The sequence below is a fragment of the Seriola lalandi genome, unplaced genomic scaffold, assembly GCF_002814215.2.
Source record: "Seriola lalandi dorsalis isolate HSWRI2012SDOR001 ecotype SW California unplaced genomic scaffold, Sedor1 jcf7180002054473, whole genome shotgun sequence".
Taxonomy (NCBI): Eukaryota; Metazoa; Chordata; class Actinopteri; order Carangiformes; family Carangidae; genus Seriola; species Seriola lalandi.
Genome location: NW_019525026.1, coordinates 7,101 through 22,482, shown reverse-complemented (window position 1 = coordinate 22,482; position 15,382 = coordinate 7,101). Strand labels below are relative to the sequence as shown.

General features: G+C 40.5%; 1 protein-coding gene across 1 annotated transcript in view; it reads left to right on the top strand.

The window, feature by feature from the left end:
• hace1 (HECT domain and ankyrin repeat containing E3 ubiquitin protein ligase 1) overlaps positions 1-11,108 on the top strand; it is a 71,772-nt gene extending 60,664 nt beyond the window's left edge. The window contains exons 21-24 of the mRNA XM_023411905.2: positions 4,101-4,199; positions 5,437-5,507; positions 5,589-5,702; positions 7,748-11,108. Coding sequence (XP_023267673.1) covers positions 4,101-4,199; positions 5,437-5,507; positions 5,589-5,702; positions 7,748-7,850 — 387 coding nt within the window. The 3' untranslated portion in view covers positions 7,851-11,108. The remainder of the gene's footprint in view (positions 1-4,100; positions 4,200-5,436; positions 5,508-5,588; positions 5,703-7,747) is intronic.
• The last annotated feature ends 4,274 nt before the right edge of the window (positions 11,109-15,382 follow it).

Sequence of the window (15,382 nt, the reverse complement as noted above, 5' to 3'; positions counted from 1 at the left end):
AAGCATCCACCGGAGCAGTTTTTCATTCCGTTGTTCGGAGTTGATCTGGAGATGTTACTGATCCTCAGCGACTTTGTCTTTGTTAAAAACGACTAGCGTTGTGTTTGGCGACTCTCTTCTGTCACTCTGCGAATTTACATATAAATAAACAGACACATTTTATGATGTAGGCTGAAAATGAGCTTCCCCTCCTTATAAGACCAGCAGCCGCCACTGGTGGCTGTGTGTATAGGTGAGTGTGTGTGTATATCTGTATGTGCGTGTGTGTGTGTGAATGTGAGTGAGGCGAGATGGCGGACGTGATCTGGAAAGATCGTGTCCCGCAGGGTTCAAGATGGCGGACGGGTCCAAGGGTGTTAGACCACGTGAGCCAAAATGGCGGACAGGATTATATCTTGAGTAGACAATCTAAAAGTGCGCCGATTGGGGGTCGGGCTTCTTTGCTCACCTAATTCGAGTCCTCACCGCACGTGTCGGATGGTTGGGGGACGTCGAATATATATATGATGAATGATATGTCTATATGTAAGTGTTTAGTGGGTGTAACAAAGGAGGACAAATGACTTGCGGTGGAGTCGAGTGACCGTGGGATGCGAGTGATAGTTATTCGGCCCACAGCGCACGTATGGCCGTGAAGCTGTATGCCCGTTGTCTGATCGGTTAAAGGACTGAGCAACTCGCCTCACACCCAGCGGTCCCGCAAAGGGACACACGGTTAATCTGGAGTGATGAATAACGGCAAGCAGCGCAGTAACTTCAACACTCTTAATTGTATTGTACAAAGGACTCAGCGGTCCATGGAAAAACACTGTTAGCACAGTTCAAACACAGCAAATTAAAAACCAACATCAACAGCTAAGTTAAACACACAATTAATACAGTCTCTGCCCAGAGGTAAACCTCTTACTTGGATCGCTTCCAAGCGATTAGATGTGTGAAGATCCGTCGGTAAAATCCAGCACAGGTTCTCCGGTGCGGTTCTGACGGTGCCGTCCTCGGCCGTGAGGGTTGCGGCAGCTGGTTTCTTGTTTGGCAGCGAAGAAACCCAGCGCCATCGACGTAATTGGAGGGTAGCGGGTGTCGGGTTGTCCGCATCTCCCTGAAGAAGTTCCTTCTTCCTTTTGCAGGCAGGAGAGATCGTTGATCTGCGTCAGCAGAAATCTCTTTTTGGATCCGTAGTTTGTGTTCAGTTAAACACGGGGGGAAATCTCAACTCATCCAGCGAGGGGAGAATCTTCAAACTCTGCGGGGGGAAAACACACGTGCACAGGGTTGGTTACCTCCTTCAGTAGACTGGCTGACAGAGAAAGCGGGCTATCTCTGTTGCAGTTACAATGGAAAGGTCATGGTCAGTGTGTGCAGTTGACCTTTATAGATGCAGTGATGTCATGGCGAAGTCGCCGGGGTCCCCTGCTTCTCTGCCAATGAGAAGCGTGTGTTTGGGACTCACTTTGTGAACCGCAGAGCCTGCTAAGAGTTGGAGTCTGTGAGGGGCGGTTTTTGGCGCTCTTTTTTTGTTCAGGTCTGGGGCAAGGAATCAGGCTCTGAGGTCAAGCTTCAGAGGATACAGTAGGCCGGAGCAGGCCTGCTTTTGGCCAACCACATGTTCAGGCCCAACAATGGTGTTATCCACTGTCAAAATAAAAATAAGTTCTAAGCATGGAAAAAAAATAAAATAATAATAATCCTTTGGTTTATCACAATTTAATCAGCTATCCATAGTGACCAAGCTCTTGCAAATGGAACTGATGGTTGTGGAACTATTGATCCATTTTGGGTATGTCTGTCTATGCGAGGCATACCCCCAGCATCCCTAGGGCTTAAGAGGTTAAGAGGTAGCAGTAACATTTAAATGAGAAAATTACAGTGATTTATCATCTCTGTGTGAGATCTGCAGTAAGTTTGAGACAGAATATTGTTACAGGAGTGGAGCAGCTCCTTTGAGGAACAGATAAGTACATAGGTTGTGTGAGTAGCGGGCGAGGGAGAGAGAGAGAGAGAGAGAGAGAGAACAGTGATGCTGGCTGCCGGAGTAGAGTTAGCTAGTTAGAAGTTAGCAGAATAGTATATGCGAAACCATTTCAAGCTGTGTGGACTACAGCAGTGACGCTTTTAAAGCAACCTCTAGATTTTGATAGTAAAATGATTACATTCAATGATTTTCAGCGCAGATATTGGTAGGGACATTTGCAAACCTACGCCCTTGGTTGTTCTCTATGGTTTTGGAAAGTGGCTTGAAGTTAAGATTGACTAACTTGGACAGCCAGGAAGAAATTTGAACTCAAACTATGTGATATTACCAGTGCATAAGGAGAGTGGTGGTGTTTGGACACATCCCAGCAATCAGGGGTGAGTGAGAGAATGATGGATTTGAATCAGTTGATTGTGTAGTCTGATAATTTAGCAAAAGTGTTTATGAGATGAATAGTTTCCGGTAATGAAGAGGGCAGATTTTGTAAGTAAAGTAAAATGTCATCTGCATGAAGGCTGATTTTAAGCTGGGTTTTTTCTGTTTGATACCTATGATCTTTCTGTTTTGACAGATAGATACTGTGAGTGGTTCAATGAAGATGGTGAATAATGATGGAGAGATTGGGCATCCTCGCCTAGTACCCCTGTGAAAAGTGAAGCATTGCAATATTAGTCCATTGCTGGTGATTGTGGCCACTGGTGATTTGTAAAGAACTCTAACCAAGTGAATAAATGATTCACCAAACCCAAGTCACCAAAACTGTTGAAAACAGAAAATCCCAATTTACTTTGACGAACGGTTTTCTGCGTCTAGTGAGACAATGGCTCTCTGTGATTTAGTTTGAGATGTGTAGTGCATTAAGTAAAACAGTCCTCATAGATTGTTAGATGAGTGTCGCCCTTTGGTAAAGCCGGTTTGGTCTGAATGGATGATTGATGGAGTGACTCATTCAATATGTGACACTAGGGCTTTGCTAATGATTTTGTGTCCCTATTGATAAGTGATTGGGGGCAGTGACTTGATGGGGAGCTGGAATCTTTATGGGTCTGAACAAGAGAGATATTGAAGCTGTGGTAAGTTTAGATCTTTCTTTAATTTCATCCGCTACTCTGATGAAAATGGGGTCTAGAATATTACAAAATTGTTTTTTGTAGAACACAGCAGGGAAGCCATTGGGTCCTGATGATTTATTGTGGGGATTGAGTTTGAGTGCATTGACGAACTCTTCTATTGTAAATGTTTTTTCTAATTAATTTATCAGATCATTTGTTAGTTGTGGTAGGTCAGTAGTATTTAGGAATGTGTCAATGTTTATTTGGCTTGGTTTTTGATTTGATGAGTATAGGTTAGAATAGAAATCTCTGGAAGTCTTGTTTCTTTCCTCTTCTTCCCTGCTGACTTCATAATCATTGAGATCGTTGTGCTCTCTTTGTTTTGCTTGATTTGATTGGCCAGGTATTTTCCAGATTTATTGTTGTATTCAAAATGTTCATGTCTGAGTCGCCGCAGCATGAATTAGGTTTTTCTATTTGTGTGTTGATTCAGTTGTAATTTATATTTTCTGAAATCATTTTGGTTCTGTATTGTAGGATTGTTTGCGTTGATGTTCTCTAGTTCATTAATCTCTTTTCCAAGTAAATTTCCTGTTCATTGTCTTTCTTTTTCTTGTTTGTGGAGTATGAGATGATTTTTCCTTTTAATACGGCTTTGCCAGTTTCCCAAAACAGTGATGGTGTTATGGTGAATCATTTATTTTGAGGAAGGAGGTCCACTGTCTTTCAATATAACAGTTAAAGTCAGGGTCATTGAGGAGGGATGTGTTAAGTCGTCCAAATGACGAAAAACAGTATAAGATTGAGCAAAATCAACAAAAGAGCGTAATACGATAGCCATTACTTTATTTTCACATAATATATAGATTCATATTGCACAGCCCTATTGGAGGGAGCAACTCACTCCCAACTTGAAGGAAGCAATCCACCAGTAAAGCTGATGTTTTATTAGCTGTTTTCTTCTCTTTAAGCATCTGTCTCTCAATTTGTAGTTTGTCTTCAAGCTGTGTGTGTGTGTGTGTGTGTGTGTGTGTGTGTGTGTGTGTGTGTGTGTGTGTGTGTGTGTGTGTGTGTAGGAGCTCCTGCTGTCAGGGATGCCAGAGATCGATGTGCAGGATTGGTGCAGGAACACTGAGTACACCAGTGGCTATGACACTCAGGAGCCAGTCATCCAGGTGGACTCTTCTTCTGTGAACCTGACTTGGAATGAATCCTAAAGACCACACAATTATGTTTCACTTGAATCATCTGGGTTTTTAGAAATGTTGATGTTTACCAGTTAGATTGTCCAAACCTTAGGCAAAGGTTGTTACCTTATTGCATTTACAGATTAGTTTTAAAAGAATGCAAGGAAAGCTAAATTTAACAACCAATGACAAGCATAAGTATCATTATTTTCCATTATAATAAATGTTTTAAATATCAGACCGTAAAGAAGAGTTAACTGATATTTTCCTGGATAATTCTTGTTCTGCACTACAAGAGCATAATTATTCATGTCATAAGGGATGCAATATCTCATCAAACTTTAAACTATTTCTAATTTTCAATACAATTTGTATTTGTTGCAAGAATCTTACAGAAGGTAAAACATAGGGTTGCCTGCATTCTTCTTCCTCAGTCTTTACTTCTGCGTATACACTGTTGCTCATAAAGTTGGAATAAATATTCCAATAATAATAAATATTTTTTTTAGCACCAAACAAATGTTATGCATGAATTCATTTCAACTGGGTATTTGGGACACATAATGTAATCATTGCACCTGGTCAAAAGTGATAACTGATGCATTTAAATAGGAATAAACAGAGGATTGTGACTGAAAAGAAAATTATTCCAACTTTATGGGCAACAGTGTATTTTGAGAATCAGATTTGCCCACACGTTGGATCTTTGCCACTAGGGGAAATTCATGTAACCAAGCTTGCAATGCTTAATTTTTAACTGATTAATTAATTAATTACATTCCAAGGTTCCAGTCTATATTGGATTGGAAAACTCCAGTTTTTCATCCTCCTTCATGCTTTTGTTTCCTATTTTCATTTTAAGTGCATGAAGTAGATATATAATTTCCTCCCAGCACTTTGAATGTTTGAGCATTATTTTATATTTTGAACATAGTTAAAAAAAAAAGTTTCTGTACCAGTGATCAAATGTTCCCAACTTGAAAGAAAATACCAAATCTTTCAAGAGTAATTAATTTTCTTGGAAAAAATATGAGGAGGATGAAGAAGATGGTTGTTTGAGGAGAAATAGTACCCCAACAATAGTCAGTTGCAGGACCTGTTTTACTCTACCACAGGTTAGGCACCAACTTCTTTATGGATAAACAACGCAACCTAACCCTCTGGTTTATCTGATTCTGTTTGTCTTTCTATTAGCCATCAGCTAATCATTCTGCATTTTTTGCAGTGGTTCTGGGAGGTGGTGAAGAGCCTGACCCAGGAGGAACGGGTTCTTTTGCTTCAGTTTGTCACAGGAAGGTTTGTCTGCTGGACATTATACACTTAAATGAGATAGAAATGTGTAAATGGATATTGTAATAAAGTATCTTTCTGTATCAGTTCCAGGGTTCCTCATGGTGGCTTTGCTTACCTGATGGGTGGCAGTGGTTTACAAAAGTTCACTGTCGCTGCAGTGCCATACACCTCCAACCTACTGCCTACCTCTAGTACCTGGTAATTACCCTATTCCTCTCTCTGGCATTCTCTGACTGAGTTCTATACAAGCCTGTATTATGCAAGCCTGGTCTTGGTTTTAAACTCTTTGACATGTTCATTCTATTATCCTTGACTTGTCTTGACTGAACCCAGCCCTCTTTGGAGCTTTACTGCTGCGTCATACTTCAATGCAGAAAAATTGTTGAAATGTTAAATGGGTCACAAGACTTGAGACTCTTTCGGGTTAAATTGGTAATTTGACAACTATTACAGTTTGCACAAAATTGCAGTTTACGTTTTGTATAATTTTTACACCATTACAGACTTTATAATGGGTGTGTATTGCACAGAATGTTCAGAGCTAAAGTGGATGACATCATCGCTAGAGTGGGAGAAGCTCTAGAAAAAATTTGGTGTAAGTCGTCCTTACAGCCACATATTTCAGACTTCACACATCACGGCCTCCTCGATAGTTGACAAATTCATACTATTTTCGTAGAAAGTGTCCAGCTAAGCACAGGGACTTACAGAATTTGAATAGTGAGCCTAAAAGTGATGGGAGTTCCCGCCACATCCCCCACTGACTGCAATACAAATTCAGGAGCTGATTTCCAGAGAAAAGGAGAAGTGACTGTTTTTTGTAACTCGCTCCTGTGGCCACATTTTTGGCTCTAGAAACACCAAAGCCAGACAATCTGTGCTCAAAGATCTTGTGCCAATCATGGTCAGCTCATGGTTCTGATAGGAGTTACAGTTCTGTTCAAAAATAGCAGTTGTTTGAGAGGTTACAAACACAGCTACACAGACACAGACACATACACACACACACACACACACACACACAGAAAGCTGTTTACAGTTAGTGCTCATAGAGAGAGATTACAGTTCAGACTGGACAGTACAACAGAAAATACAGGAGCAGACATACTGCATTTACTTTGGGCTTTGTGCTACAGGAATTGTTCAACCATCTTAGTAGCTCTCCCACAGACTGCAATACAAATTCAGAAGCTGATAGCAAGCAGCAGATCTCAGGTCTCAGCAAGTGCTACTAATGCGGTGTCAAGGCAGAAATGGACAAAGCTGATTCTTATTGGCTAATTGGACTCATTAACTCTTACCCCTTTTACTGTCAAGTATGAGAGCATGTATAAGGCAAAACAGCACCGTGCATTTGTGTGTGCTTGTATGTGTGTGTGCTTGTATGTGTGTGTGCTTGTATGTGTGTGTGCTTGTATGTGTGTGTGCTTGTATGTGTCAAAATTTCTCCAGGAATTTTCTAGTTATTATTACCAATGAGCTACTGGACACATGAATTTCCCCAATGGGATAAATTAAGTATCTATCTATCTATCTGTCTATCTAATCACTTGCTACTCTTGTAGCTTATAGTCAGCCATCAGTTCCCCATTACAAGTGCTGGTATTGCATATTTTTCTTTGTGTGTCTTTGCCATGTAATTACAATAATAGTTTCTTCGTAGTTTTTCTGAAAAGAAAAAAGGAATTATAATTTGGTAAAAATTAGTTGTCGGAGGAACTTCTTTAAATTAAATGTTAAAATCTTGATGAGCTAGCCTGTAAACAAATTTAACTTTTTTTGCATATTTAGCTGACTTTAAATTATAATTTTTTAACTGTAATTATTTGGAAATAAATATTTGGAAGTGCACCAATTGTACCAATTGACACTGTCTTCATATTTCCTGCAACTCTTATGAAATTACATTTCCATTTGCAGGACCCTTTCAATGAATTACAGAAACTAAGCTCTCTCCCTAAACTCTGTTTAAGATTAAGGACTGAGTAAACAAACACAGCACTAGTCACTCTACAGCCTTAACAGTTGATGAATTTTACTGAGCACTAGAGGGCAGTATGTTTCTTCAGTGTACACAGATGGCTCTTTTGAAAAAAGGGAGAGATCTCTGCATAGCAGAATGTTTATCAGGTAATTCATATCAGCACTCCTACATTGGCCAGATATTAGCCATCATAACAACAATGTTACACAGTGTTGACCGTGCCAGCCCACCCCTTTTTTGTTTTCTCTCCTATCTGCAGTATCAACATGCTGAAACTACCTGAATACCCAAGTCAGGAGATCCTGAGAGACCGGCTGCTGGTAGCTTTACATTGTGGGAGCTACGGGTACACCATGGCGTAAAATATGTTCCTGCTACTGTGAAGGTCTGCAGACTCATGGAACACTCCCTCCTCCACAGACAATTTTGTAGTCAGGCACTGCTTCAGACAAAAAGGAAATCCAGATTCTTATTAATGACCTGCTATAGAGGCAGAACAGACTTAACTGAGGTTCTGGGTCTCTGCTCTCTGTTAGAACTTCAATTTTTTTTTTATTGAAGCTGGTGTCTGGTAATTTATGCAAATCATTAAATTTGACTATTTTCATGCATACATTTATTTAAGCAAAAAAAACCAACCCAAAAAACCCTCTAATTTAAAGCACACGGGATAATAATCACAATAAAAACATTCATGCAAGCTTACTGATGTCAAATATTTATTCCATTTAAGCAGATATCCAATCAATCAAAGTGCATCATATTCTTATCACATGTTTCGCGGTGCAGATTTCTTTAAAGGGCCCGCATCAGGCCGACGTACCAGCACAATGGTTAAATCGAACAATTTAGTTTTTGCCTCAATTTTAAGTTTGAAATTTTAATTTATTTTATTATCTTTTTTTGGGGGGGGCTTTTTATACCTTTATGATGCACAGTAGAGAGAGACAGGAAATGGGGAGACAGAGAGCGGGAAGGGCTGCAGTAAAGGGCTGTCCGATGCGGGATTCGAACCGGGGCCGACTGCAGCGAGGACTGTGGGGCGCCTGCTCAACCCACTGCGCCACTTGATGCCCCAATTTTCATTTATTTTAACAGCCAATTTTAACAGTCCTTTTATTTTGTTTAACAGAACAAAAGAAACTTCTCAGATGCTCCAATATTAAAATATGATGGAGATCATTGATAAATTGAAAATCATGTAGAAACATGAATGCTTTTAGTTAGCAAAAAAAAATTCTTTCTTACCTACTTTCCAGATGACAAAAAATTAAGGAACTTTGGAAAGATTATCTTGGCAAAACCTTTTTTACATCTGCTCTGAAGTCATAAACACAGGAGAGAAAGCAAGTTGGTTTACTGATTTTTCTTGCCTCTCAGGGCTTCCGTATTTCCCTATGAATTAAAAGTCCACATCAAGTTAGCCTTCTACCATTAGTGACAACAGCCGTGTTTCCACCGCAGGAACTTTCCCCAGGAACTTTTTGAGGAACTATGTGCGTTTCGACTGCAGGAACCATGGTCTAAATATAGTTCCAGGATAACTGATCCACCCATAAAAAGTCCCTGGTCAGAGGGTAGTACTTTCCTAAGGTTCAAGAACTTTGGGGGGTGTGGTCTGCAGTGCTGAACATTTCTGACTGGTCGAGGACTCGCTGTATTTTATTTCACCAGCCATGTTTAAAAGTTTGCAGAGCAAGTAAACACCAAGCAAGCAAACGCATTTTCCACACAGCCAAACAGGTCTGGGAGAAGGTGAAAAAACTGAAACAGGACCACAATAACCGGAGCATATAGTATGGGATCGTCCTGTACCTATTTGAAAATAAAATGCTGCGTCCTGAATTGAATATATACGGGACACAATTTGTCCCGTATTTTCATTCATGTTATGTCCTCAAAGTGCTTTGCATAATGTAATGTCAAGTAGGCTGCGGAGGAAACACAGACAACAATGGACCACAGGAACCTTTTATTTCATGAAGAAAGTTCCAGGTACTTTTTGGTCGAAACGCGTTTAAGCAGTCTTTGCCTTGACTACATGCAACATTTGGGAAGGCTCAAAACTAGTCAGCCTAGTTTATAAGTTTATATAATAGTTTATAGTTATCCTAGCTTGATAACTGTACCACTGATTCCTACTACGTGTTACCATTTATTCACTTGCTCAGCAGGAATGTCTGATTATTCATTCCTGCTGAGTCAGTGGCAGCTCATGCACACTTACTCCTGTGTTTGTCCAGCATTATATAAGCGAGGGTGTTAATCCAGCGTTAGCTGTCTCTCTCATGGGTCCAGATGTGGTGACAGCAAATGACCAGACCAGAGAGCAAAACTGACTGTTAAACTGCTGGGCTTGAAGTGATATAAACTATTTTAGTACCCTCCCAGGGCCATAGCAAGGGTTAAGGACACTTGAGGTCATGTGTTTTTTTTTTGTTTTGTTTTTTTTTTGTTTTTGTTTTTTTTGGGGGGGGGGCTCAATTAAAACAAACTAACACAGGATGGGTACTTTGCTGGTTGGTTCCAAACAAAGTAAAGGATTCAGTATATCCCCATCAGAATTCCAGTACTGTGTGTTTGAAGAACAGTTTAAAACAGCATTTAGACCATCATGTAAATAAATTTATGTAAAATATATGTTGTGTGATTTTGGGTGGTGGATTCATAACCGTAGTATTTCTTAAATTCGGACTATGGTTCTGTGCCCACCAACCATGATATTGCACCAATCAAAATACAATACAGACATTGTCAGTTGGTAAAAATTGATGCAGACTGGAGAGTACAAATAAAGGGGGGTGCTGTCACTGTAGGAAAAAAAGGTGAAAACCTTTTTCTTTTGGGTAATTAGAAATTTGACCACATAAGTAAACATATTAAAATAAATGCCATGGATAAATATTAATTGATTTCTTAATAAGTTTAATTTCAGTTTGACTTCAGTTTATCTAAGACTGTACTTATCGAGCTGTGATCGAAAATGTGTGTCTGTCAAGGATAAACTGTAGACTGTATTTAACATTGTTGTTGGTATTGGAGATACTGTATGGCCAAGGTGTCTACCATTTGTCTACATTGCTGCCTGAACACTCCCCTCCATCCCTGTATTATAAAATGCATGTGTCATGTGTTTTATTGTGGATTCTTTGTCATTTAAAGTCAGTATTTTGCTGTCATCTGTATTTGTATTTTGTGGATAACAAGTGATAGCTTTGTCTTTTACGAGGAACTATACAACATATCTACAAATGTTTGGCATGCAGTGCCAAAAAATAAAAGCTGGAACTGTTTAAATACATTCTTTAATTTGTATTTTGCCAACACAACGATGCTGAAAATGTGTTTTAATTATGTCATGAATGTATTTGCTAGCTTAGTTTTCCTTCTTTCAGTTTGTAAAGGGAGTATACATTTAATATGTACAATACTGTTATTGAGCAGTGTTGGTTTGAATGCCTCATTTAAAATCTTTGGTGAACAGATAGTTGTTCATTGAAAATGGAGCATTAATACATACTGTACTTCTGTAAATTTCTTCAGTGTCAAATTATGTAGTTTACCATAAATAAATGTTGTGCTTTAAGATTTTATCCAATAAAATTTGTTTTGACAAACAAGGTGATCATGATTGTGCAGGGATGAAAAAGGGAGAGTGAGGAGAACGTACAAGCAGCTGATGTGCAGCTCTTTGGTGTGTGTGTAATATAGCTGTGTGTTTGTCTGGATAGACATATGTGGCCACAGTGTGAGTGCTGTGTTGGGTCACCAGTTTAGAACAGCAGGTCTACTGCTGCTAAATGGCCCCTAACCACTGTTTAGGGAGTCCAACATCTGCTGCAGCTCTGTCCTGACAGCACATTACACTGTCTGCAACCTCTGCCTTGCTTCTCACCCTTTTACAGTGTCAGACCAGTATTGATACCACTCCAGACAACACCATCAACTGCAAGTTAAACCAGAACCTTGTAACAGAAATACTGATTCTCTGTAAGGCCAGAAAACCTTTTAGAATACTGTTAAAACCGCTAAAAGGTGACTGAGTAAAGAATGAAGTAGCTATGGAAGCAAAAAATACCATAATAATATATAATATCTTATTAGCAACTGAACACTACTATACTTAATATCAAACTGTAATTACCAATTAAATATTTTTCTTTGAAAAACCATCTCCCTGACTTAATGTGGGTTGATTTACATCTCTTTGAAATGTTTTATGGTTCACAAACTGAAATGTTAAATATACATTATATTCAGGGTGCTGTACTGTACTGTAGCTTTGCACCAGTCCTCAGGGAGGACAACAATGAATTGACTAATGTTATCAATCTCATATCGGAAGCCATGACTTCTCCATTCAATGGATCTCATTAGGACAACGGCAGAGTGTAAGTAAAGAAATGTATTAACTAAACTACGAACTACAAAGAAAATGCAATGTTTAATAATCATCAAGATGAAAGTAATAAAATTAACTGTGTGATGAGTTGGCAATGGTGGGAGAGAATATATTATGGCTATACAGCTAAGGATCACCACGTCTACAAATGAGATTTGATGATATAATATTGTTAAATTCCGACATCAACCTAATCATGAGCAGAATGTTAAGACCAGCCTACTGTGAGTTTGGCTGGACTTTGGAGAACACTGGTGTTCGCCAGATGACACTAAAACTATCAAAAATCTTCAAAAAGGAAAACGTGATGATAATTAAAAGTTACAAAATTACTCTGAAGCACTTCTGTTATTTTGGATCAGTTGGTTTTGACCTAGCTTATAAGAACAAAAGATTGTTCTTTCTGTGGCACATGCGCCAAGTAACATTTTTTTTGTCTACATGCACAAAGGATGCAGACAAAATGATACAATATAAAATGGCAAAAAGCAATGACTAAGAGCTGTGGCTAAAAGCTGTTGCTAATAGCAGATGACTCAATATGTGAAATGATCACTGTTTTATCCCCTGGGGGCTGACACATGTTTCAGGGGCATCACCTGTCTTCTCCTTTGTTTCAACTTGGAGAAGAGAGTAAGTTTCCACAGAACTTTTGAGTAGTTTAATTCTACAGTTTACCTATAAACTCACACATCCGTTTTCCACCATGACCATAAAACATTAAATGAAACAACATATAAACCTAATGGCACTAATAATGACAGACAGGAACATAACAAATGTGTATTTCATATAACATCTTTCCAAACCTGGAACTAATCATAATACAAGATCAAACAACATAAGCAACATTTCCTGAAGCTAATAGTCTATAAATGTGGATTACACAGTATTTGTTTGACTATATTAGTCATAATAAAGACATTCTGGATGTCATGTACTGTCTGTTACCTTGTGTGAAGGATGCTGACAGTACAGTCCAATGAAAGATTTTGTCTTAGAGTCTACATGTTACATTTCAACCATTCTAGAGGATAGAGATCTGGGGATTGACTTATTACATAGAAGAATCACATGGGTTACAGAGCAGTTAGATATTTCATTTTATATTCTTCGTCAGATCTGTGTCAGTGAAGGGTGTTCTGCTGGTCACTACCCATGATTGGAATATGGATTGTAGTTTATGACTCTTATCTAGAGAGGGACAGATCAGGTAGGTTGGTTGGTGTGTGTGTGTGTGTGTGTGTGTGTGTGTGTGTGTGTGTGTGTGTGTGTGTGTGACAAAAATGGCCAGAGTGGCGGCCGTAACACTCCCCCCCCTTAAGATTAAACCCACAGGTTTTAAATTGACATTATGTCCAGCTTCCCATACCCAACATAATGTCAATACCTACATCAATATATACACTCTTGAAACTATACTTACAACCTGGACAGCGCATCAGCCAAAACATTTCCTGACCCCTTTTTGTGTTGGATTTGTATGTTATAGTCCTGCATGAGCAGGGCCCACCGCATCAGGCGCTGGTTGTGGTTGTACATACGGGAAAGAAACGTGAGAGGGTTATGATCAGTAAACACTGTTACTGGCAAAGAGCTGGACCTGAGATAAACTTCAAAATATAAGAGTGCCCACAGCAAAGCAAGGGTTTCCTGCTCAATGGTGGAGTAGTTGACTTTGTGCTTGTTGAACTTGCGTGAAAAGTAAGATACTGGATGATCTATCCCATCAGCATCTTCTTGCAACAGCACAGAGCCGGCCCCAACGGCGCTGGCATCAACCTCTAACTTAAAGGGACGAGAGAGAGCGAGAGCGGCAAGCACAGGAGAATGGCAGAGGAGCGATTTTACACTATCAAAGGCATGTTGACATTCTGGAGACCACACAAAATCAACTTTTGGGCTGAGCAGGTTGGTTAACGGATGGGCCACGGTGGAGAAGTTGCGGCAAAAGCTGCGGTAATAACCGGCCATGCCTAGAAACCGGTGCAGAGCTCTCCTTGTGAAGGGCACGGGGAATTCTGAGATGGCAGAAACCTTCGCTTCCACCGGCCGCACCTGTCCCTGCCCCACCTGCCTCCCCAAGTACGTGACTGTTGCCTTTCCAAATTCACATTTAGCTAAGTTGACAGTGAGTGACGCACCTGCAAGGCGAGCGAATACCTGCTCCAAGATCTGAATGTGTTCCTCCCAAGTGGTGGTATACACAATCAGATCATCCAAATACGCATTACAGTTTGCCACACCAGCCAGAACGGAGTTTACAAGATGCTGGAAGGTTGCTGGAGCGTACCAAAAGCCATAACAGGAATATTGCAGGAAATAGTCAGGAGTTACAAAAGCAGAAATTTGGGATGCACGCTCGGTTAATGGCACTTGCCAATAGCCTTTGAGGAGATCTAACTTGCTCACAAACTTGGCTGTACCCAAATTATCTAAGCAGTCCTCCATCCTAGGCAGGGGATAGGAGTCGGGGACGGTAACTGCATTCACTTTGCGGAAATCTGTGATAAAACGGGGTGAACCATCAGGTTTACCTTCAAGGAGGCACGGGGAACTCCAGGGGCTGGAGCTGTGTATGGCTAACCCGTGATGAAGAAGATACTCAGCCTCCCTTTTCATCAACTCTCGTTTAGTGGGGTTTACTCGATACGGATGTTGTTTGATTGGTCGAGCATTGTTAACATCAATGTCATGCTGAGCGACCGTGATACGGGATGGAACATCACTGAAAAGACAAGTAAAGTGATTGATTAAAACAGTGATGCTCAGGTGACAGGTGAGACAACTGAGATGGCAACACTTTCAACATTTCAGAGTTTGAGAGTCGAGCACTTTGATGTGAGGAGGAACGCACCGTCACATCATCGGGCAGATCGTGGGCCTCTGACACAATTAGCGCGCAGCTACGGGGAGCAACAGACGGCTGTGCGGATTCGGACACTTTGGGACTATCGCGGGGAGCCTCTCTGGAGTGATACCGCTTTAACATATTTATGTGACAAACACGGTTTTTGCGTCTTCTCTCGGGAGTACAAATAACATAATCCGTGTCGCTGAGACGCTCTAGGATGTCATGCAGACCGGAGAACTTGGCCGAGAGTGCGGAGCCAGGAATTGGCAGTAACGCCAAAACCTTGTCACCCACCTGAAACTGTCGGGGAACAGCGGAGCGGTCAAAACGACGCTTCATCACAGTTTGTGAGGAAGACAAAAACTCTCTAGCAAACGTGTGGGCACGGTGCAAACGCTCACGAAATTTACTGACATAGTCTAACACATTCATCTGTGGAGATGAGGCAGACGACAGAAACTTTTCCTGCAGAGACTTCAATGGACCGCGGGGCGTGTGACCAAAAACGAGTGCAGCAGGACTAAAACCGAGGGATTCCTGCACGGCTTCACGGGCCGCAAACACCACAAAAGGAATTCCCTCATCCCAGCTTTTAGCAGTTTCCAGACAATACTTACGGAGCATCGACTTTAACGTCT